The 22136-nt window shown below is 48.7% G+C and overlaps 1 protein-coding gene across 1 annotated transcript; it reads left to right on the top strand.

Annotated features, from left to right (window-relative positions):
• Positions 1 to 309: 309 nt before the first annotated feature.
• IL17D (interleukin 17D) lies at positions 310 to 21962 on the top strand. The gene is made up of 5 exons (XM_045844777.1): positions 310 to 369; positions 2203 to 2496; positions 2658 to 2956; positions 18018 to 18920; positions 21245 to 21962. Exons 1-4 carry the CDS (start codon positions 310 to 312, stop codon positions 18367 to 18369), a joined length of 1005 nt encoding a protein of 334 aa, XP_045700733.1. The 3' UTR covers positions 18370 to 18920; positions 21245 to 21962.
• Positions 21963 to 22136: the final 174 nt, after the last annotated feature.

Genomic DNA, 22136 nt, shown 5'->3' on the forward strand with positions numbered 1-22136 from the left:
TATTTTGAGTTTGGAATTTTTGCCTCATGGAGGATGATAATACTATTAAAACAATATGTGTGGAGGCAGTACAAAGTATAGTAAGAGAAAATGCCAAACTATGACCCGTTGCCCTTTCCTGTAGTGTCTGTGCCTTCAGCCCAGTGGCATGCACCCACATCACTGAGCAGTGGCCCAGGGTGTGGGGTAGAGGCCAGGCCTGCCTGCATTTCTCCTCAGCAGGGTGTCTGGCCCATCAACGCTATGTAGAGGAATCACAATGACGGCAGTCAGAAGAAGCGGCTCCTTGTGAAGCCCTTGCTAGAGAGGATGAGCAGTGATACAGCTGATAAGCAGTATCATGTGATGAGCAGTCTACAGCTGTGCCTGGTACTGGGGTGGCTAAGTGACCAGAGGGTGGAAGGGAGGGACTGAAGATGATAAATCAAGTTCCCATGACTGTGAGGATGGTGACATCTTCAGTGAAGAACACTGGAGAGCCTGGCTGGTGTGGCTCTGGATTGGGTGCCCACCTGCCAACCAAAGGGTCACCAGTTGGATTCCCAGTCAAGGCACATGCCTGGGTTGTGGGCCAGGTCCCTAGTGTAGGGGGTGTGTGAGAGGTAACCACACATTGATGTTTCTCTCCCTTTCTCCTTTCCTTCCCCTCTCTAAAAATAAATAAATAAAATCTTTTTAAAAAAAGAACACTAGAGAGGATTCTTTCTAAGGGAATGTGACAAGCTTGGTTTTGAGTATTCTGTTGCCTTTTTCTCGCTTGTATGTCTCATATTTGGATTTAATTAACATGCTGACATCACATGTTCATAAATATGTTTAAATGGGGGGAACTGACCACAAATTGGACAACTAAAACACTTCACACCTATTTAGAAGACACTTTGTCGACTGTTTAGACTCACAAAGATTTTACATTTTATCAAATACGTGAGCATTTTCAGTACTTTGCAATCTTTCCCAAATGAAAACTGTTAGTATTTTCTTTTCCACTTTAAAGGTAATGAAGGAAGAACAGAAAAGTTGCCATGTTAACAGACGGTGGCAGGCATTTTGTTGAATAATATACAGAATTAGTAGTCTGGTACCATATAACCTTACATGAAAGGATGTCAATAATGAGATATACTGAGTCTCTATGAAACATGTTCTCTCCCCTAAAGGACTCTTATCAAATAAAAAATAAACATTTGAGTGTTTGGTATGTTTATTTCCATTTCACCAGAAGAACAGTAAAAACATCTCATTAGAAAAAAATGTTTTATACCTCCAAAAAAAAATGTTTACCCAAGAGCTGGAAATCTCTTAAATTGGAATTTCAGTGGAATTTTTAGTAGTAAATAACATAATCTCTAAAACCCTTTATAGAATAATCAAGGCATATAGATGTGCTGCTTTTCTACACAGCATAACTGAAATGTAGTTTAGCCAGTGAATGACACCAAAGCTGCAAGCCATTCAGTGAGCCATAACTTAAGTATTTTCCACACGTTCGAAAACATGTTTAGCGGTCATCGATGTTTTTCAAAGCATCACTGCTGTAAAATGACCATATTCATGAGCCTGCCACCTAAAAAGCATAAACGGTTAATTTGTGGAATGAACAAATGAGCAAGTTTTCTTGTATTCTTGATGTATAACACGTACAATTTATTTCCTTTAATCTGTTCACAGGATAACAGGTTTGATATGATTGCTTGCACTTACAATTTAGTTATCATGAAGTAGAAATCCCTAACCTTGGGATAAACCACGTGATGCCCACTTACAGCCATAAAAATACAAATTGAGGGAAGATTTAGTACTTTGAATACAGAGTTGACAGAGAGCATAAGTATCATTTTCTGGGAGCTTAGGGGAAAGGAGGAACTGCTTCCGCTCGCCCTATTAAAGAAACTTTAAAATCTGTAATGTATTTCTTTGAACAGTGGAATCTAAGAGCAAGTCGTCCTACAGAAGAGTACCCTTGCAGGCTGTTGAGTCCCCTTTTCGCGGGTGGCCTGTTGCGTTCTTGGAGAGCTTTAGTCACTAGAAACGTCTCTTCACCCTGAGCCCGGTCCGTCCCCCTGACTTGGCGAAGTTGGCCCCTCGCATCCAGGCACAGTCTGGGCGGCGCCATCTCCGGCCGCGGCCCCTCCTCGAGCCCCGGCTCAGTCCCGCGGCCTGCGGTCCCCAGCGCACTGCTCGGTGTGACGGTCCCAACAGCTTCTCCAGGGACATGGGGTCGCTGGTGAGTACGCGCCACCGGCGGCGGGCTTCCGGCGCCCGGCTAGTGCCTGGGTCCCCTGCGCGCTGAAGGAGGAGCCGCCGGGACCCCTGCCCGGGTGGAGTCGGGATCCGGGCCGCGCGCGCGCGCGGGCGGAGGGAGAGAGGCGGCAGCGGCGGCGCGGGGACGGTGGGCTCACCGGCACTCGCAACCCGCGGCGCAGCAGCCTGGCCGGCACACGCACACGCGCACGCCGCACGCGGCCCCCCTGCGGGCTCTGGGCCGAGATCCGGGTGGGGCTCCGGGTGGGGCTCCGGATGGGGCGCGCGGGGCCAGGGGTGGGGGCGGAGCGGGGCGCGCGGGGCGCGGGGCAGGAACGCGGGGCGCGCGGGGGCCCGTGTGCTCGGCGCCCATCCTCCGGCGCGGACGCGCCTCTGATCGGCCTGTCCCTCAGGTCTGGACGCTGGCGGCCGGCGTGCTGCTGGCGCCGACTCTGGCGCTGGCGCTGTCGCCGGGCCGGGCGGGTGCCCCTAGGAGCAGCCGGCGGCCGGCGCGGGGCTGCGCTGACCGGCCGGAGGAGCTCCTAGAACAGCTGTACGGACGCCTGGCGGCCGGCGTGCTCGGCGCCTTCCAGCACACGCTGCAACCGGGCCCGCGCGAGCAGGCGCGCAACACCAGCTGCCCTGGGGGCCGGCCCGACTGGCGCTTCCGGCCGCCCACCCCGCTGCGCAGCGTGTCGCCCTGGGCCTACAGGTGAGCGGGAGACTGGGGTGCGGGCAGGAGGATGGGAGCGAGGGCAGAGGACTGGGGGGTCGTGTAGGTGGGACCGAGGGTGGGCGGGAGTTTGGGGGACTGACAACTGGACAGGTAGGATGGGGCGCTTACAGCGGGGAAAACTAAATGAAAAGGTGGCCCAGGGCAGGTGGTCCGACTGGGTTGGGAGCAGTTCATTGCCCCTAAAACTCATCACCTCCCTTGAAGGAAACCTACTGTCATGAACAGCTGTGTATCGTGTGATGTCTGGGTGGGACGGTACATAGCGCGATCCTTCCTTACATTATAACGGAGCAATGATGTCGCTAACCTATTGCCTAGTTACGTCATGGCGGTCATAACGTCACTAAGTAGCCTTAAAGACACATGGAAGGTCTTTCAGGGCATAACTGGGCTTCTCCGGACAAAAAGTGCGCCCTTTGCATTTTTCTATGACCAGTGCTGACCTCTCCAGGCCCACAGGTGCCTCCAAAGCAGGCTAAGGCCTGAGGGCAAACCCGCGGGAGAGTAACACACAGCAGTAGCAGTGGTTTGTCAAAACCTCCCGTTGAGCGTGCCCCCAGATACAACTGGATCTCAGTCCTGTAAGAAAATAAATTCTAATGTAAAAAAATAAAACCATAAAAACACGGTCAGTCATATTTATAATTAACACGTTTTTGGCTTTTGTGCTTGATGGTATTTAAGTAAAATGGGGAAACAGAATGAGCAGCAGGCGTTTTGGAAGGACACAGATTCTGTACTGGACCCACTGAGTTTCACATGCCGGGGAGTGCATATGTGTGACCAGCAGGCCGAAGGTGTGGTCTCACAGATCAGGGCTGGAGTGCAGATTGAGAGTTGTTAGCCCTACAGCAGTGAGTTAACCTAAGCAGCTGCCTTCCCTAGGAACTGACATCTCTGCCTCCCCAAGACCCATCCCAGAGCTGCAGGGAGAGAAGAGAGCTAAGGGAGGTTATGGACAGGAACAGCACACAGTGTTGGTGGGGGTGGGGGGTGTCCTGGTCTGAGCTGCCCTGGCTGCCAGGGAGTCTTTGTATCATCAGAGTTGTTTTTTCATATTATTTAGCAACACTGGTGAAATTCAGTCCACCCCTGTTTTTTTCAGAAAGTAAGTGGAAGCCAGAGGGCTTGCCCTCTGAAGTCTTCTAGGGACGGGCCTGGGCCAGGAATGCAGATTGTTGGATGCTAAAGGGTCCTGCCTTCTGTTCACTTCTTCCCACCTTGTCCAGGAGGGCCGTGGGAAGACAGGATCAGCTCCTCAGTGATGTTACTGTGGGCCGGTTTTGGTGGGATAGTAAGTATTCAAATCTAAAGACAGAGACAGCATGCTTAAGAAAGATGGGTAGGGAAATGGACTCCAAGTCAGAAGTTCTGAAAGGCACGGAAAAGACCACTCTAGGTGGATAAGACAGGCTTTAAAATAAAAATTTGGAATATAAGGTGGCTTTCCATGTCTTTACGGGAGAGATAGATACTCAATAAGTGGTGTTGGGACAGCTGAATCCCAGAAAAAAATACTGGAAAAAATATGATTAGATGTCCAGTCCTATATGTAAATAAATTTTAATGTAAAAAATAAAACCACTAAAGCAGATAAAAACAGTTATATTTATAATCTTGGAAGGTGAGGCTTACTTTGTGACCCCAATGTCATGAAAGACGAGATTCATCAATTTAGTTACATAATTATATACCATTTCTTCTTGGCAAAATTTAAAAAATAAATAAAGAAGAAGAAAAATATAAGGCCAACAGAAATACTTGCTGCCCATGTCACAAAGGACTCCTTCCCTAAGGAACTCCTCCAAACCAGTGAGAGGAAGACCTTGTGAAATGATAAGGAGAGGCCATGGACAGTCCCGGGAAGGAGGTCAAGTGATTCAAACACTTGAAACATTCGGAGATGCTGGACTTCAGGCGCAATGAGTGACATCAGGCTCTGTTTGGCGCCCACCAGGCTCTGTTGGCAAGGCTGTAGGAAAAGGCGCTCTCGTACAATAGGGGGGTGTGCATTGGTGCAGCATTTATGGAGGGCAGTCGGGTATTAACTATCAGATTTTAAATCCACACACTCTTCCATCCAGCAGTTCCACGTGGAATCCTCACTTGGCCATGTTACAGATGGTGTTCATTGTGGTAATAGCAAGGGATTAGAGCCATCTAAACCTCCACCAATAAGCAACCCATTTGATAAATGTTTCAAAAGCAGCTACAGAGAGGAAGGGGGCAGGTCTGAAAGTACCTCAGTGGACAAGTCCATCGTCAGCATAAGGGAAGCAGGTAAGGTGCAGGGTGTGGGCAGCACTCTGCCAGTGGTGGTTAAGAGAGAAGCAGTTACATAACACAGACACGTTAGGAGCTATTTTAAACTGTACACACACACACACACACACACACACATGCTTTGGGACATCTTTGGAATGTGCTTATCACCATGCCTGTCAGGAGGTAACGGGTGGGGAGACTTACAGGATATAAGAGTCACTCTTGTATCATCTGCATTTCCTGCCTTGTGCATGCATTCCTTATTTTAAAACATCTTAATTTTTAATTTGAGGCTAGAAAAGGAAGTTCAGCAATCATGAGGGCAGAGCAGATACTAAGGGAACAAAACCTCAGCAGGTAACTGGCCCTTGATTTACTGAGAGTGCAGGAGCAAGGAGCATGTTGATCTTAGGGGATGCAGGGCTAATGGCATGGCCCCTGCAGGCATCCTGACAGATTTCTCAGAGCCCCTGGGGACCCCACATCTGGGCTGACCACCACTGAGGAGCTCAGCCTGTGGAGCATAAGGAATTGGGCCAGAACAGTCCGTAAATGGGCTCTGGAATTCCATCAGAGCACCTATGCTGCTGACCAAGGTGTTATTAGAAAAGCACCATTCAACCTCTAGAACAGAAAAATATTTTCTCATTTACTTTCTGTCTTTATGTTTATTTCTCTTGAGCTATAAAAACAAAAATGCCAAAATAAAATCAATGTGATTGCTCAATATGTTTTTAAGGCAGATTGACATAGTCAGAAATACATTGTAAGAATAGTGAGTTTTATGAAAGTTTAAAGATACATGCCACTCACTTATGTTGAAACCCCAAAGATAAATACCTACCAGTACTCTAAATAGTTTTCATTGTTTATATTTTTAAATTCTGGGTAATAGTCCAAAAATAGCTTTCCTATAGGAGATGGTAGTGCACAGACATTTGTTTTCGGGCTTTGTTACTTTCATACGTAGCCCTTTCCTGCAGGGAATGGAGGACACCACACCCAGATTCATGTTGCAGCGAGCAGCTCCGTGGACAGCAATGACAGAAAAGGAATAAAAGGAAAGAAACAACCGGGAGTGAAGGAGAGAAAGGAGAGAAGGGAGAGCAGGGAACGGGAAGTTGAGTGACTGAAAAATAGAGGCAATGAGCCCTGGCTGGGTGGCTCAGTTGGTTGGAGCACCGTCCCATACACCAGAAAGTTGCAGGTTCTATTCCTGCTCAGGGCACATACGTAGGTTGCGGGTTCAGTACCCTGTTGAGGTGCTTATGGAAGGCAACCAACTGATTAATGTTTTTCTCTCTCCCTTCCTCTCTCTCTAAAAATTAATAATGAAGTATCCTCTGGTGAGGATTTTAAGAAAATAGAAGCAGCAGGACTCCAGGGAGTGTGCAGAGGCAGGGGACCACCCTCAGCTAGGTGGGTTCCTCCCCAAGCAACCAAGGAGTGTCATAGGAGGGGCCACTGAAGGACAATCAGGACAGCTCAGAAGCTGAGTGGCCCATCAGTAAACACCAGTAAAGATGTGTTCCTATGGAGAATCCAGCTTGGCACCCCTCTCTATTCCCAGAACTTTGGGAAGGTTACTTTGGGGAGCTCATATGGGTTAAGTGAGGTCACTGCCTGGACCAGGCCAGCAGTGCCCACTCACTGAGATGACCTTCATGGTCCTCTAAGTCCATCATCGGATATTTTTCAGTGCTGCATTCAAAAAAGGTTTTCATGAGGACAAGTTGAAATAAAAGGATATTTTTGCCTCCCCTCGTCTAACCCAAGCATCTAGTTTCCCTGAGGTATCCATAACTTGTTCCCTCTCCCACATGGGACAGCCGCACCTGCCCGTCTAACAGTGACTGAGCGGGGCAGGGTGCCCAGACCACAGACCCGATGCCTTTCTCCTGGAGCACACAAGTTTTTCTTCATCTCATCATTTTTAAATTGTAAAAGGACAATAATACAAATTAGAGAAAGTTGGAGAAGTTGGGAGTGCAGTGTTAGACAGAGTCATCCCCACCGTGGTGATGGCCTCTTTTAGTATTCCCATTTATCTTCCTGTCAATGCATCCTCCACCCTGTGCGCGCTTTCCCATTTGTGTCCAAGCCCTAAGAACAAAGGTTTTCAAGGTCAGGTCCTGTGTGGTCCACTCCCAGGACCTGGGAGTGGCTCTGCCCACTGGCTGTAACCCACAGTGGGCAGCACCAGACTGACTCACCCCTGGTGGACCATGGTTTCCGGGGAGGCCATCTGTGTGGTCTTTCTGGGGAGCCTTTCTCTTTCACAATGTTTCTCTTTAGCAAGTTCGCTTTTTCCTGGGTCCCTGCTTCCAACCTGTGGGCTATTCTAATGACGTATAAACAAACTGCCAAAACCATTGTGCCTTCAAGCAGTGTCCACATATGTAACAACAGCACAGGTTGCTGTATCCTCTCTGAGGCGGGACATTCTGTTATGAAAGAAAGTCAGAGTTGGGGACAGGGACAGAGCAGAGAGAGAGAAGTGGTGGCCATCTGCCTGGGAGGAAAAGGTTCAGTTATGGTCTGAACACAGCGCTTTGGGGGCTGTCCATAAAGATGTGTGATTGTAGATTCAAAGCAGCTTGTTTGAGAAATGTTGGGATTTTACCCCCAAAAATGTGTTTATGGATAAATGAGCTTTTATTGACCAAAATGCTGCACAGATTTTTTCCCCTGAGGGACTGGAAATGTGGCAGTATCTCCTGCCCCATCACTGTCACTGGACACTGTCACAGGATCAGGGTCTCTAATTCTGAAAACAGAGATGTTCCTTCTGCTTTGAGTTACTTTCTGTAAGTGCCTGGGTCTTACTTTTCCAGTCTTATGGTCTCGGGGAAGACGACAGTATTCCATCCCATCACTGCCTCTTTCAAAAGTCCTCACCTGAATAGAGTGTACTTAGTCCATGATGCAGCTTCCCTGTGGCGTCTGTCCCCCAGAAATGATGAGTGAAGACTGGGAAGAGGGGCAGGGAGCACATGGCCCTCTACACTGACAAGGGCAAAGGCAAAGCCATCTCCCAGAACTCTCCTGGAACTCTAGGCTCATCACCAAGTGTGACATGGATGGTTTGTTTCTGATCCAGGTGGGCCCCTTCTCTTTGCTCAGAGATGGACACATAGCAGATGGCTCCCCAGACATGGCATGGGCCTGGCTGCTGTCCCTTTGCAGAGACCGTCCCCACTGCAGTAGCATCTGCCGTGACAGGAACAACCCTGGGAGAGATCCTGGCTCTGTTCTCATTGCTCTTCTCTCTTCCCCTCGGTAAACCATTTTTCTGAGTTATCTTCCAAATGCTTTCCCAAGCCACAGTGCCTCTCTGGGTCCTGGGCCTCCTGGGGACAGACTTCACCTGGCACCTGCAGGTTCCCTGCTTCTAGCATCACTGCTGGCCAGGCAATCCCTCTGGGTGACTGCAGAGGGATTGTTGAGGGCCTGTGGCTGTTGGGAGACTCTGGACATGCACCTTTCCTGTTGGTGCTTCTGTTTCCTCTCAGTACAGGAAGAGTGTAGGCAGGTTGGGCCCTTCCCCCAGCACCCCCCCCCCACCCCCCCGCCCCAGAGCTGCTCACTTGGCAGAAACACCTGCCTCATGGCTCAGCCTCAGGGCTGACCTTGATGCCAAGTTCAGGCTCCCACCAAAGTCAACCTCAGTCCCCATCCAGGGTAGGGCTGACGCCTAGCTGTCCTTGGCCCACAGAGAGAGCCAGGTGGAGCCCACAGGGACCTGGCTGCAGGCCTCTGTGCCTGGTCACACTCACTGCACTCTGGGCAGATTTTTTCCATGTCCTCGTGCATGACAAATGTACAACTGATGTTTTCTCGTGGGGCCAGGACCGCATTTTCCATTGCTCCTGGCATTGTGTGCTGAGGTCTGTGACTCGGGCTCAGTGAGCGGAGGGGGCTGCTGGCATGTGGGTGCCACTGCCCAACACAGGGAGAGCATTCTGGCCATCGTGTCCCCAGTTACTCCCTGGCCAGTGAGCAGAGTCCCAATGCTAACCTGCTCTGGACCTCATCCTTCACCTTCTTCCCCTCCCCTCCTGGCTGCAGGCCCACTTCCAGGGGGACAGGGGAGACTGGAAGGTTAATGTGAACCCCTGCCCCAGTGCCTCTTCTCATGAACCTGGGGACCGAACAGCCACCAGGCCAAGTGCTGGAACAACGTGGGGCTGCAAACACCCAGGGCATGACTTTGAATCTCTGGGGTCGGGGATAGCGACCACTAGTTTGAAAGCCCACTTGTGTGCCTCAGTGAAGGACAACTGAGACCTCCACGCCGCCTCCTCGGCAATGCCCGGTGCTTGTTGGGTTGGCTGCGTATGCTGACTTCTCAGCATATGGGATCCGGGGCTGGCAGGATCAAATTCAGACACATTCAGAAATATGCAATCACCCCACTGTTTTCTGTGAGCCGCAGTTGGTGTGTATGGGGCTAAGGGCCTTGTAGAGAAACCACCCAGTGTTGTCTCTGCCTATGTGACTGTCAATGATTCCCAGCCTGTGAACGGTTGTTTGGGTGACTCCTTCACATAGGGACTCCTGACCTGGACAGCAGGGGTGAATGTGAGGATGTGTATCTGTCACCGAGCTGCACATGGCTCTGACACAGGGGCTCTGAGAACCACGTTTTGGAAATCGTGTCTGTGATTTCTCATTGCCTACATCCCAGGCAGAGACATGCATTTCTCAGAGGAATCTGAGCTGTTGGAAGGGAAGTGGCTGCTCCTGGGCTGTGCTGGGGCCCAGACGTCTCATTGCTGCCATTGCGTGATGGCTCAGTGTCTGCTGCGTGAGCCTCTTCCTACCTGCTTCACAATGGTCTTCACTTTTCTCATCCGTTTGTTCTGGTACACATGTTAGGATCAGCTTGTCAGGTTCTAAGATACATCTATCAGGATTTGGGTTAGAATTGCACTGACTTTCTAGATTAATTTGGGGAATTCTGCTAAATCTTGGAGACTCAGTGGATTGTACATGTCTTTTGATTGAAAAGTCAAACCATCAGCCCCGCCCTCAGGAAGCTGGGTGAGTAGCCTGGTCATTAAGTCATCCCCTTCACTTTGCAGAGAACCAGGCAGGGGCAGTGATTTGCCCAATGTCACTGCTCAATAACTAAATTGCACCAAAATTTTAGGTTCAGGACCACTTTTGACTCCATCTGTCCTTTTACGAAAGCCTGTTGGGCTGAACTCACTTGAGAACCACGAGTGCTGGGCAGCCTTGTTTCCACTTACACTGGTCAGTGCTTGTGCCTGCGAAGGCATTTCCCCTCTTTGTTCCTGGGTTTGGGTCTTGGATCACAAACTTAGCCTCTGCTGCTTTGAAATTCAAATCATGTTATGTTCTGGGAAATGGGAGGTTGAGCCACGTCTGTGAGTTTGTGGCTCTCTGTCCTGGGCCTTGGGGGCACACAGCAGCAGTCTCGCGGTCTGCCAGGTGCCCTCACTGCTCCTGAGTGGCAGTGCTCCCTGAACCAGTGCGAATTTTTTCCTACCATGTCAGGATCCCCTGGGACAGTGCTCTTTTTTTGTCTTTGCTGTCTCTCACATTCCTCCCCCAGCTCAGTTTCCATCACCTCCACTCGTCCCAGAAGGGCTGTCCTTTGTTCTTGGATGAAGCGGGCCAGCTGTCCCTCTAGCCAAGTGCCACATGTGACCCCAGGGATACTTCTGAGATCCCATCAGAGGGGAAACTTGATGTGTTTTGAGTGTGTGTCTATGCCAAGCTTCCAGGGTGCAGCACACAAAAAATGTGAAGACAAAAGAATTACTGCTCACAAGGAGGCAACAGCAAGCAGGCCCCTCCTTGGTTCTGGGCCATGTTTGGTCAGAGACAGGATCCCTGTTGGAGTGTCCTTCTGTTTCATTTTCATGGCAGTTCTCTTTATACAGAAGGCACTCTAGCTGAGAGTTTTCCCAGAATCTCAAGGCTGAAGTTTGGAGTTTGGTCTGTTCCCAGGCTGTCCTGAGGCTTCTAGAACCTTCTCTCCTGGCCTCTTCTCCACCCCCAACCCCTATCCTGTAGAATGTACCTATCTGTTTTCTCTGCAAACCGGTGGCATTGGTACTCACAGCAGTGGGTGTTGGGTGTGATGTGTGCATCATATCCCCCCTGGGGTGGCACACTTCTGTTTTAAGAAAACCTGCTGGTCATAAAACCACCATCTGAAAATGATCAGATCTTACACTTTCTTAATATGTCCTCACATTCCAGAAGGGCAGACAGGTATCTTTTTGTCACAATGTCTTAGACCAGATGTGTCACTGTAATGGTGAAAATTTCACTCTTGGGGGAATGACTGGTGGGAATAGTATGTATTTTTAGTTAGATGAGCCTTCTGACTGTGACAGCATCCAAACCACAGTGTTTCACCGATAAAACTAACAGATGACATAAGACTTGGTGGCTACACATTGAGGGCACAGAAAAAGAATCCCACTTGTTCAGGTTGGGGAATCTTTGCCCCATGAGGTCAAACTGATTTTACAGATGAGGAAACTGAGTCTGAAGAGACTGTGCCTCACCTTCCTACCCACCCACCCCCTCCATATTGTTTGTAATTGAGTCTCTACCACTGTCAGAATGACCGTGTCTGTACTGCTTACAGCCCTCCTGCAGCCCCCATAGTCTGCAAGGTAAAATCCAGACTTTGATCTTTAAGGCCCCATCCACCTCTCACATTTCTCACTAAATTGCCACCCAGCCACTGTGAGCACCACGTCACACATCACTCTAGCTACAGCGACCACTGTTAGGCCCCGCCCCCTGCCATGGGCTTCTGCTTTTCTGTCTCCTTTGCTGAGCCCTCCGTCACTCCTTCTTTGCCAAGGTGAGCCTTCCTTGGCCTCCAGCCTCACCTCAGATCTCCCTGGGCATAGCCTTTGGCCACCCCACCTGTGTTCAGAGCACTCTCTGTGCTTGGCGCTGGTGTGTCTTAAACACTGGGTCTGCATCCGTGAGGAGTCTGTGCCCTCATGCATTGCCCACCTCAGGGGGCTGCAGGTCTCCTAAGTTCATGACCACTGCTGCCCACCTTGTGGCAGATTCAGATGGTACTTTGTAACTAGCATTTAACATTGTGCGTGTAACTGTGTACACACTCGTGTTTGGTGTGTATGTCTACAAGATAAGTACTCTTGTTTAAACAAAACCACACAATACCATTATCACCCCTAAAAGTTAATACTTCTTTAACATCTTCAAATACTCAGTTGAGTTCAAATTTCCATGATTGTCTTTATTTTTTTGTTTTATTGTTTAATTCCTTTTGCAATAACTTCAAACTAATAAAAAAATGTGAATTTAGTACAAGGAATTCCCTGTACCATTTAACCAGATTGCCGAAAGGTCAGCATCATAACTCAGCACCATTATCCAGGTCAGGAAACAGGCACCAGCACAGCCCTGTCGCCTACTGTGTGGCCCTTTTGCGGAGTGTTGCTCTAAGGCCCCTATTCTGCCCCAGATCTGCCCGGGCTCACTCATTGCCTCTGGTGCTCAGAGCTCTCCAGGGGGCTTCAGTCTGCAACAATTCCTCAGGCCCGTGTCTTCCATGACTGTGCTGGCCAGGTGCCCTGTGGGGTGTTCCTCACTTTGGGTTTGGTATGGTGTTTAAGCAACCACATAATTTCTCATCCAAACAGAGACACTTGGGAGTAAAGGGGTCTCAGTTCATAACTGCACAGCAAGTGTGATGAAGCTAGTGGCACCCTGGTAGTTCTGTCACTCTGCTCAAGGCTCTCTCTTTTTTTTCTTTGTTATTGAGGTATAATTGACATGCAACATTATATTAGTTTCAGGCAAATAACAATGATTCGATATATGTATGTATTGCAAAGTGGTCACCACAGTAAGTCTGATTAGCCTCCATCACCACATACAGTTTTTTTCTTGTGCTGAAATTTACTCTATTAGAAACTTTCAAGTAGACAATACAGTATTGTTAACTGTAGTCACCATGTTCTACATTCCATCCTAGGACTTATTTATTTTATAACTTGAAGTTTGTACCTTTTCACCCCCTTCATCCATCTCACCCATCCCCATGCCCATCCCTCTGGCAACCAGCAACCTGTTCTCTGTATCTGTGAGCTTGGGTTTTTGTTTTCTTTTTACACTCCACATATGAGTGAAATCGTATGGTGTTTATCTTTCTCTGACTGACTTATTTCATTCAGCATAATACCTTGTGTCCATCCATGTTATTGCAAATGGTAAGATTCATTCTTTTTGTAGCTGAGTAATATTCCATTGTGTACATATATCACCCCTTCTTTATCCCATCATCAATTGATGGACACTTGGTTTGCTTCCACATCTTAGCTATTGTAAATAAGCTGCGGTGAACATAAGGGTACACATATCTTTTTAAATTACTCTTTTTGTTTCCTTTGAGTAAATACCCAAAAGTGGGATCGCTGGGTCATATGTTAGTTCTATTTTTAATTTTTTGATGTATCTTCATATTGCTTTTACAGTGGCCACACCAATCTGTATTCCCACCAAGAGTGCACAAGGGTTCCCCTTTCTCCACATTCTTGCCAGTGTTTGTTGTTTGTTGGTTTTTTGATGACAGCCATTGTCATAGGTGTGAGATGGTATCTCATTGTGGTTTTAATTTGCATCTCCCTGATTGCCAGTGATGTTGAGCATCTTCTCATGCACCTGCTGGTCATCTGTGTGTGTTCTCTGGAAACATATCTACTCAATTCCTCTGTCCATTTTTTAAATTTCATTGTTTGGTATTTTGCTATTAAATTGTATGAGTTGTTTATATATTTTGGAAGTTAACTGCTTACCGGATGTGTGATTCGAAAGTATCTTCTCCCATTCAATAGGCTGCCTTTTCATTTTGTTGATGGTTTCCCACAACTCTTTAAAAGAGGGCAGGTCCCCTTCCCTCTTTTTTCCCTTTGTAATGAAACATATGCTGAGTTTTCTACATTCTATATGTTGTTGGTCATACCCTCACAGTATTCTTTAGTGTGTTATCCATCCCTATATTAACAGTAAATCAGCTAAAGCAGATTCCAGTTGGGCTCTGGGCCAGCCTCTTCTCCAGCCTCTGCCCTTCTTGGCTCCAGGGAATGCACTGCTGCCCTGTTAGTCTCCACAGTTAGACTTCTTCTCCCTTAAAAGTTGGTTTTCCTGCCTTTTGCTTGGTATATCTCCCTCCACACACTGCCTTGAATGATTTTGTTTAACTACATTCTATATGCTAATAATTTGCAAATCTCTACTTCCATCAGCACCTCTCTTGGCTCCAGATCATTCTCCATCCCACTGCCTGAGGGACCCATTAAAATTCGATCTAATCAGGTCGCTTCCCTCTTTGACACTCTTCCCATCACCTTCAAGGTTAAAGCAAAGTTCTCTGCTCTGAATCAAGACCCTTGCTGGCCCAGCTCTATGTCTCCCAGCCTCATCTGTTGTCCTTCTGTGCTCTTGACTTTGGCCTCTGCCCTGCCTGCCTTTTTCCTTCTTCCTTTCCTTCCTTCCTTCCTTCCTTCCTTCCTTCCTTCCTTCCTTCCTTCCTTCCTTCCTTCCTCCCAACAGACCAGCCCAGGGACCACATTTGCTAGGAAGCCTCCCTGAGCTACTGTGCAGGGCCAACTGTGTAGGTATTTCTTTGTGCATTTATCCCCCAGATGAGGCCTTGGCTAGTAGATATGTTTCATTGACACCCCATTGCCCAAAACATCACAGCACTCAGGTGTTTTTGGAATAAATGTTGAAAGTGACTGGAGGTTTTAGGAATTCCCCTTCCTTGGAGAGTTCAGGTAGGGCCTTATGTTGACCTCCAGGCGTGAAGAATGGGACACCATCATCTACTCAACATCTCTCCTCTGAGAGGCCCAGAGTGTTATGAGAATATGGGCAAGGAGCACAAGACATTTGACTAAGGAAATTTGAAAACTCTTAAGATATTGACTTGAATTAGGCCTTAAATATGGTGGGTCTTCTCTGAGCTGATACTAGTTTTGGGAAGGGGAATCCTGAGCAGAGCTTAGTTGCAGCATATGCGGGCATGTCCCACTGCTCAGAGGGAAGGACGGTGAAGAGGGACAGGGATGGGACCATGAAGGACCACGCTGTGCAGGCCTCTGAAGGCAAAGCAGAAGACTTGGGACTTTTCCTGACAAGAACCCCAGCATGAGGGGCCCCAGGGAGCCTGTGTCTCAGCACCCCGTTGTGGGTAGGAATGAGGCATTGCAGAAGAGGTGGAAAGGTTGGAAAAGCCAGCTGGACAGCCTTGTCAGTCCTCACAAGGACAGAGGTCACTGTGCTATAAAAGCCTGGATGGCAGTGCCAAGGCAGCAGGAGTGATGACAAATGAAACATCTAATTTCAGCCGTCTGTGTGCATGTCAGGCTGCAAAGAGGTGGGCGCTTTCAATGCAAGGACCTGGGTGACAGAGACACTTGCATTTTGCAGACAGCCCCACTGTCCCCTCTTGATTGCACACGACAAATGCATTAGAATTCACGGTGGAGGCTGCCTCTCTCCTCCAGGTGCAACAGTGGGAGGGGAGTTACGGGAGGGGATCATGCCTGTGTGCTCACCACCCCCAGGGTTGCCTGTTCCTGAGGCCTCCTCGCTCCCCCATTACTACCCATATCCTTCTGGTTACCCCGAATGGCAGCCTTGGAGTCCCTGCTACCTAGTCCCCACACTCAAACAGGAATGTTCCTCTCAGCTTTAGAATGCTCCAGTGGCAGGTGGGGCATGGTCTGCTGGTTGGACTGTGACCCACCCTCTTAGAGCACCCTGCCAGCACCTGCATCCCTGAGTCCTCCCTTCTACATGCATCAGGTGTCACCTGACTCCGGGCTGTGGATGCCCACACAGCACCTCCCTTTAGGCAAAACCATCTTAGCTCTTTCCCACTCTGTAAATGGCACATAGTTAGTGTGGTGTAAATTTGTCACAGCATGAAGATATCACTTCACATTCTTCTGCCCAGCCATCCTCATCATCCATGTGTAAAGGTGTTCGACTCAAGCAAAAGTAGGCCTCACGTACCCTCCTTACCTGCCCAGAGCCATCCACCCCCTTCAGGCCACTCAGAGTGAACACTTGTCTTAGTGGCAGGGGCAGTCTCCTCCATGGAGAACATCCTTTAAGTCTGTCACTCCCTCCAGGCCACATCTCCCACTTCACTCCTCCTGCAACAGGTTCAGCTGTCCCTCCCCCAGCCCACCCCTCCCAGACCCTGCCGCCCTTGCCCACTCTTTCACTAGGTGGTCCCAGCATACCCTCCCTGAAGACCTTTCAACCTGACTGCTGTATTTTAGTCATTAGCAGTGAGGACTAGTCCACAGAACCAGTCACTTGAAGGACTTATACAAGCCACAGGGGTCAGGGTAGCCCTGCCAGGCCCTCCTCAGGTGCCTGCAGCACCACAGCCTCACTGCTGGCAGGAGCACTTGGTAAAAGGGGTGGACGAAAACCAGCACACACCCAAAGGTCTAGGCTTCAGAAACCTTTAAGCACATACCATTTTTTGGTTTATCCCAGACTCCCATTAGGCAGCAGCACTTTGGGAGCCTCCCGCTCTAGCACATGGCAGGCCTGCAGGTGGAGTGTGCTGCTTGAGAGGTTGGAGAAGTTGTAGCTGTGATTCTGAGAAAATTTAGGGTCCCTTGCACTCAGCTCCAGAGGAAAGAGAAACATTCATAAAATGAGTATATAAGTTTTAAATGGGTAGATTAGTGGAAACGAGAATTTAGAATCATGGTGATCCCATGAGAAAGGGGGATAATCTGTCTCTCTGCATTAATGTCTTCCTTGCTTTTTCCTGGCCTGGAGGCCATAGCCAGGCCTGGGGCTATTGTTCCCCAGGGAACCCAGACCCTTCACAGTGTGGCAGCAGCTGTTTGTAGCTGTTGACGCTCAGACCTTGGCATCTCACCTGAAAATAGGGAGGCCTGAGTGAGGATGAAGATGACCAAGTGTACACCTTTATGCAGTTCAAATGTCCCACACTGGCCAGGCCTGCCATGTGCTGCTTCACAGAATAGGGCATGTGGACCCTGACAGATGGACACAGGGCTCACCTTGCAGCCTTCTAGACAGGTATCTCAGAGCTTCTTTCATTCACCACTTTTTCAGCAGCCAGGTGACCCATGTCTGCATGGTCTGGTGCCCCGTGCAAATTCCAGCTAGCCCTGTGCGAATTGACCTGTCGTGGGGACAGTGCAGACAGGTCCCTGGAACAGGTAGTACCTTCTGAGGCTGCAGAGCCTCGGGCACAGGAATGGAGGCAGTTCTGATCGGGGTGGCCCCTCATAGCTGGAGTTGGGGTTCTGGCACAGAAAGGGTGTCTGATCACACTGCATTGGCTCTGTGGTCACCTGTGTGTGCATGTGAACAGTGTAGAGATGTTTCTCTAGGGGCATTAGTGCAGAGTCTGAAAATGGTTTAGGGAATGGCCAGCTGTGAAGTCTGCCTTTGCCTCTGTAGATCCAGATCTCGCATGGACACTACCAGAGGTCAAGTGTCTGGCCACCCTTCCTTGCTCCTGTGAGCAGTAACCTCAGTGCTACCTAGTACCCCTTAGGCTGCCCACTTTGTAGTGCCCCCCCACCCCCGGGCCTGCACTGACCCTACGTGAACTGGCTCTCCACGCACCGACCCCTAGGCACCACCAGAGCGTATGCCACCTTAGTTTGTACTGACCACCAGCGGGCTGCCTGAGCGCTCACTGAACCGAGGCGCTCTGACAGGCATGCACTGATCCCACCTCTCTCTGCAGGCTGTCCTACGACCCCACCCGCTACCCTCGGCTCCTACCGGAGGCCTACTGCTTGTGCCGCGGCTGCCTGACCGGGCCGCACGGGGAGGAGGACCTGAGCCTTCGCAGCGCGCCCGTGCTGCTGCCCACCGTGGTGCTGCGCCGCACCCCGGGCTGCGCTGGGGGCCGTTCAGTCTACACCGAGGAGTACGTGGCAGTGCCTGTGGGCTGCACCTGCGTTCCCGCGCCCGACCACGATGCGCCAGCCGATCCCGGGGGGTACCGCGACGGAAAAGAGCGGACCCGGCACCCAGGCCACCAAGAGCAGGACAGGAACCTGCGCAGGCCTGTCCGTCCGGGAGCAGGACAGTGACCCGGGCAGGCCAAGCTCGCTGATGTCCCAGCTTCTCGGCGCCGGCAGAGGGAACTGACGGGAGTTGGCCTAGAGTAGGGAAACTGGCCCTGGGACGGGGTACGTCAGGTGGTGGACGTGGCCAAGGCTGCAGACCCCGCCCCACTGCCCAGCCTCTCTCTGCAGGGGACACCAATGCTAGGACATGCAGGAGGCCACAGCCTCCACACGTAGGTAGGTGGTAGATGCTTTTTAAAACATTTTTATAAAAATATATACCCACTTGCTTTCTATAGGGGCAGAAACTATTTTTATATTAGCGATTTTGAACCATTATATATTATTTTTCACTTGACACTAGACGTTTTATAAACCTTATTTTCACTTCCTCTGCTAGGTTTAAGAAGCACAGTTGAACTCTTCAGATAAACTCTTTTTGGCAGGTGCCTGAGTCTCTGAAGCCAGCCTGTCCCCAGTTGCCAGCACAACCAGATGGACAGGGCTGAACCTGACATGCCCATCTGTCAGGTGCCAATCTCCAGGGGCTGCTGGAGGAATAAAAGGGAAGTGCGGTAGGTCCCTGTCACCCCACAGCCACCCCTGAAATCCCAGACTTGGGTTTACTCATGAGTGTGTCCATGGCTGCAGGTTAACTCAATTAACTTTTTTCATTTTTCAAAATCAGCGGGGCCAATGTGTGGGTAAGAGGTGGTGAGATAAGGCAACATGTGGAATGTGACATCTTTGCCAACTCTCAAAAAGAACTTAACTGTTGGCTGTTTTAAGGGCTTCTGGAGCTAGCCACATAGGAGGGGAAAGTGGGTCAAATGAGCAATATCCAGAATGTGGTATTGTGCCTCTTTGTCTACATACTGCAATGTGAGCCAAATCCTTACTCTTTTTTAAGCTGAAAGTCTGTCTCTGAACACAATTTGTAAAAGTGACAAGTTCTTTTTAAATCACTGTTGATTAAAACAGTGTTGGTGAAGGCATGTTGCTTGTGTATATTTCTCTGATGGGCTCAACTGAATTTGAGGAAACGATATGTTTTATCTTAATTTTATAGTGGAAGTTTATGATTTAAGATCAAGTATTCATATATAAAGTCAACTCCTCTGTTCTTCTGTGATCCCTCTCCCCCAGCAAGCCAAGTAGGCCCTCCCCTTTTTTTTTTTTTAACATGTTTCACTCCCAAACTGCAGCTGCCACAGAAATAAACAGCTCTGGTTGCCCAAGTCATCCTCAGCCTTCGCTTGATCTGGACACAAGGTTCATTGAGAGGGCTTTCAACTTTCACTACTTGTTCACAGTTGTGTGTGAAAACACACTGCTGAACAAAATCTGCATTTTCCAAGTGCCTGTAGATAGTTCTGTATAGTTTGGGAGATTTTTTAGGTAGCTCTAGTGATGGTGTATCTAGAGTACGTTGTCCAGAAACAGAAGGTTCAGAGCAACCTTTTGTTGCCAATTCAGATAAAAGAACAACAAAACATCCATAGATTAAAAAGAAAACTTGTCTTTCAAACTGGTGATTTGGATGGTCGTTTCAACCATCACCACTGTTGTGTATCATCTTTCACCCATGCTCAGACACGGTGAAACAAGAATGGGTAAGGAGAACAAACTATCTGCATTGTTAGTTTACTTAGTTTGGTCAAAGTTAGAACATTCCCAATGAAGGAACTGGCTTTCCATTTTACGATCTATATAAGCAGCCTTTCTTTGTTCTTTTTTTCTAAATGATACATTTATCTACCTATTTATTGAGCACTTGCCTTGCTCCAAGTGCTGAGCCCTTGGAGCTAGCTGTGCACCACACCATCTACACACTCAGCTGGAAGTGGAAACCAAGCTGGCTGTCAGCACACTGGTTGTGCTTGGGCCACTGCTCACCTTTCACACTGCCCAGGAATCAGAGCTACTTTGCTCACCAATGAAATGAGTTGGCGCCATCTACCTTACATGCATTGTGAGAGCTGAACACCATGGTGAAGCGCCTGGCAGTGTCTGCCTGCACACAACAGGTGCCCACACATGCTACCCCAGTGACTCACAAGCTACATTGTGGGCCCCCAGTTCTTCTTTCTTCATGTGCTGTTTATACCACTTCATAGTGGCGCAATTTTTTTGGGGGGGGGAGGGGGGTAAAACATTAAGTTTAAAATGAAATCTATCCCTAAGCAGCAGCATTTAGATAGAATACAGTCAAACCTTGGCTCTCAAATGCCTTGGTTCTCAAAAACAACTCCATTCTCTACCGAATTGCTCACAGGAAAAAAATGTCTCCATTGTCTAACAAAACTTCGGGTCTCAATTCTCTACCCTACAACCCTTTTATGTTGATTATATGATCAGTTATGTGCCTCTCAGGCAACAAAGGAGATTGTTTTTGAACAGATTGCTTCTCAAATAGTTTTTCAGAATTAAGCTCATGAACTGAGTTTCCACTGTATATTGAAATTAGAGGGCAGTGATCCAGTAGGGGGAGCTATTGCTTCAAGGAATGATGAGTTTATTGGACAGAATTTTGTTGTTAAAATTGGTTTTATTTTGGAGAGGGAGGGGTTGGTATTGTTTTATCAAATAGGAAAACTTAGTGCCTAGAGAATTATACCACCAAGATTCAAGGATATCTTTTCTCCTTGGTCCCAATAAAACTGTTAACACAGTTGCATCTGGTTGATGCAGGCAGGCAGGTGCCCTAAGTTCTAGCAGCATCAGATTGTAAATTTCATAAGCTTCTCCCTTCCACTCAAAAAGTGCCACCATATCTATGTTTCCTTCAAGTAATTCTATTTTGAGGGTTTCATGGCAATGGTCAGAATAGAGATAACTTACTGGTTGATGAAGACTTTTTTCAACCGACAGTATTTCTATTGTATGCTTGTAAAAATAGCATCACTTGGGAACAGCCTTCAAAAGACACTGGTACCTCCCCACATTTCTGCATTCAGGGGCCAATGACCCAAACTTCTGGCTGGACTGCATCTCTTCTATCAAGGCAAGTGAGGGAAAGGTGAGTTTTAAACTGGTTCCTTCTCTGACTGGAGAAGGAAAGGAACCAGTGTGGGATTCTCATTTACTTCACCATGCATTTCATTGTTCTTGCTGTCCACCCCCAAACCAAACACATAGAAACCTCCAAATTGCCAGAAAAACTGCAATTATAATCCCTTCGCTTTCTACTTAGATTATGGTTGTCTTGGCGCAAACCTTTGATTTGGACTTACAAAGTCCCGCTTTGGTTTTTGCACTTATGTGGTTAAGATACAAGTTTATTCCTGAGAATACCCTCTGTGCAGACAGACCTACCAGAGAGCATCACTCAGCCTTCCTCGCAGTCCCCAAGCTGGTGGCCACGTGCACTCTGCCGGCTGCAAGACAGACACAGGACACACCCAGGCCTACGTCAAGCTTTTCAGGTTGCGGGATACATCTATAGGTCATTCATGAAATCCAGAAGCTGATCAGAAATGAACATGGGCTTAGCCCTGGCTGTCGTAGCTCAGTGGATTGAGCGCGGGCTGGGAACCAAAGTGTCCCAGGTTCGATTCCCAGCCAGGGTACATTCCTGGGTTGCAGGCCATAACCCCCAGCAACCACACATTGATGTTTCTCTCTCTCTCTCTCTCTCCCCCACTCCCTCCCTTCCCTCTCTCTAAAAATAAATAAATAAAATCTTAAAAAAAAAAAAAAGAAATGAACATGGGTTTTTGGTGTTGCTTTTCAAATACAGCTGTCTCCATTTTTCCCCTCCTCTCCCCCGCCCCACCCTCAATCCTACCCCC

This window comes from Phyllostomus hastatus, unplaced genomic scaffold, assembly GCF_019186645.2.
Source record: "Phyllostomus hastatus isolate PE091 unplaced genomic scaffold, TTU_PhHast_1.1 phas_contig_41, whole genome shotgun sequence".
Classification (NCBI taxonomy): Eukaryota; Metazoa; Chordata; class Mammalia; order Chiroptera; family Phyllostomidae; genus Phyllostomus; species Phyllostomus hastatus.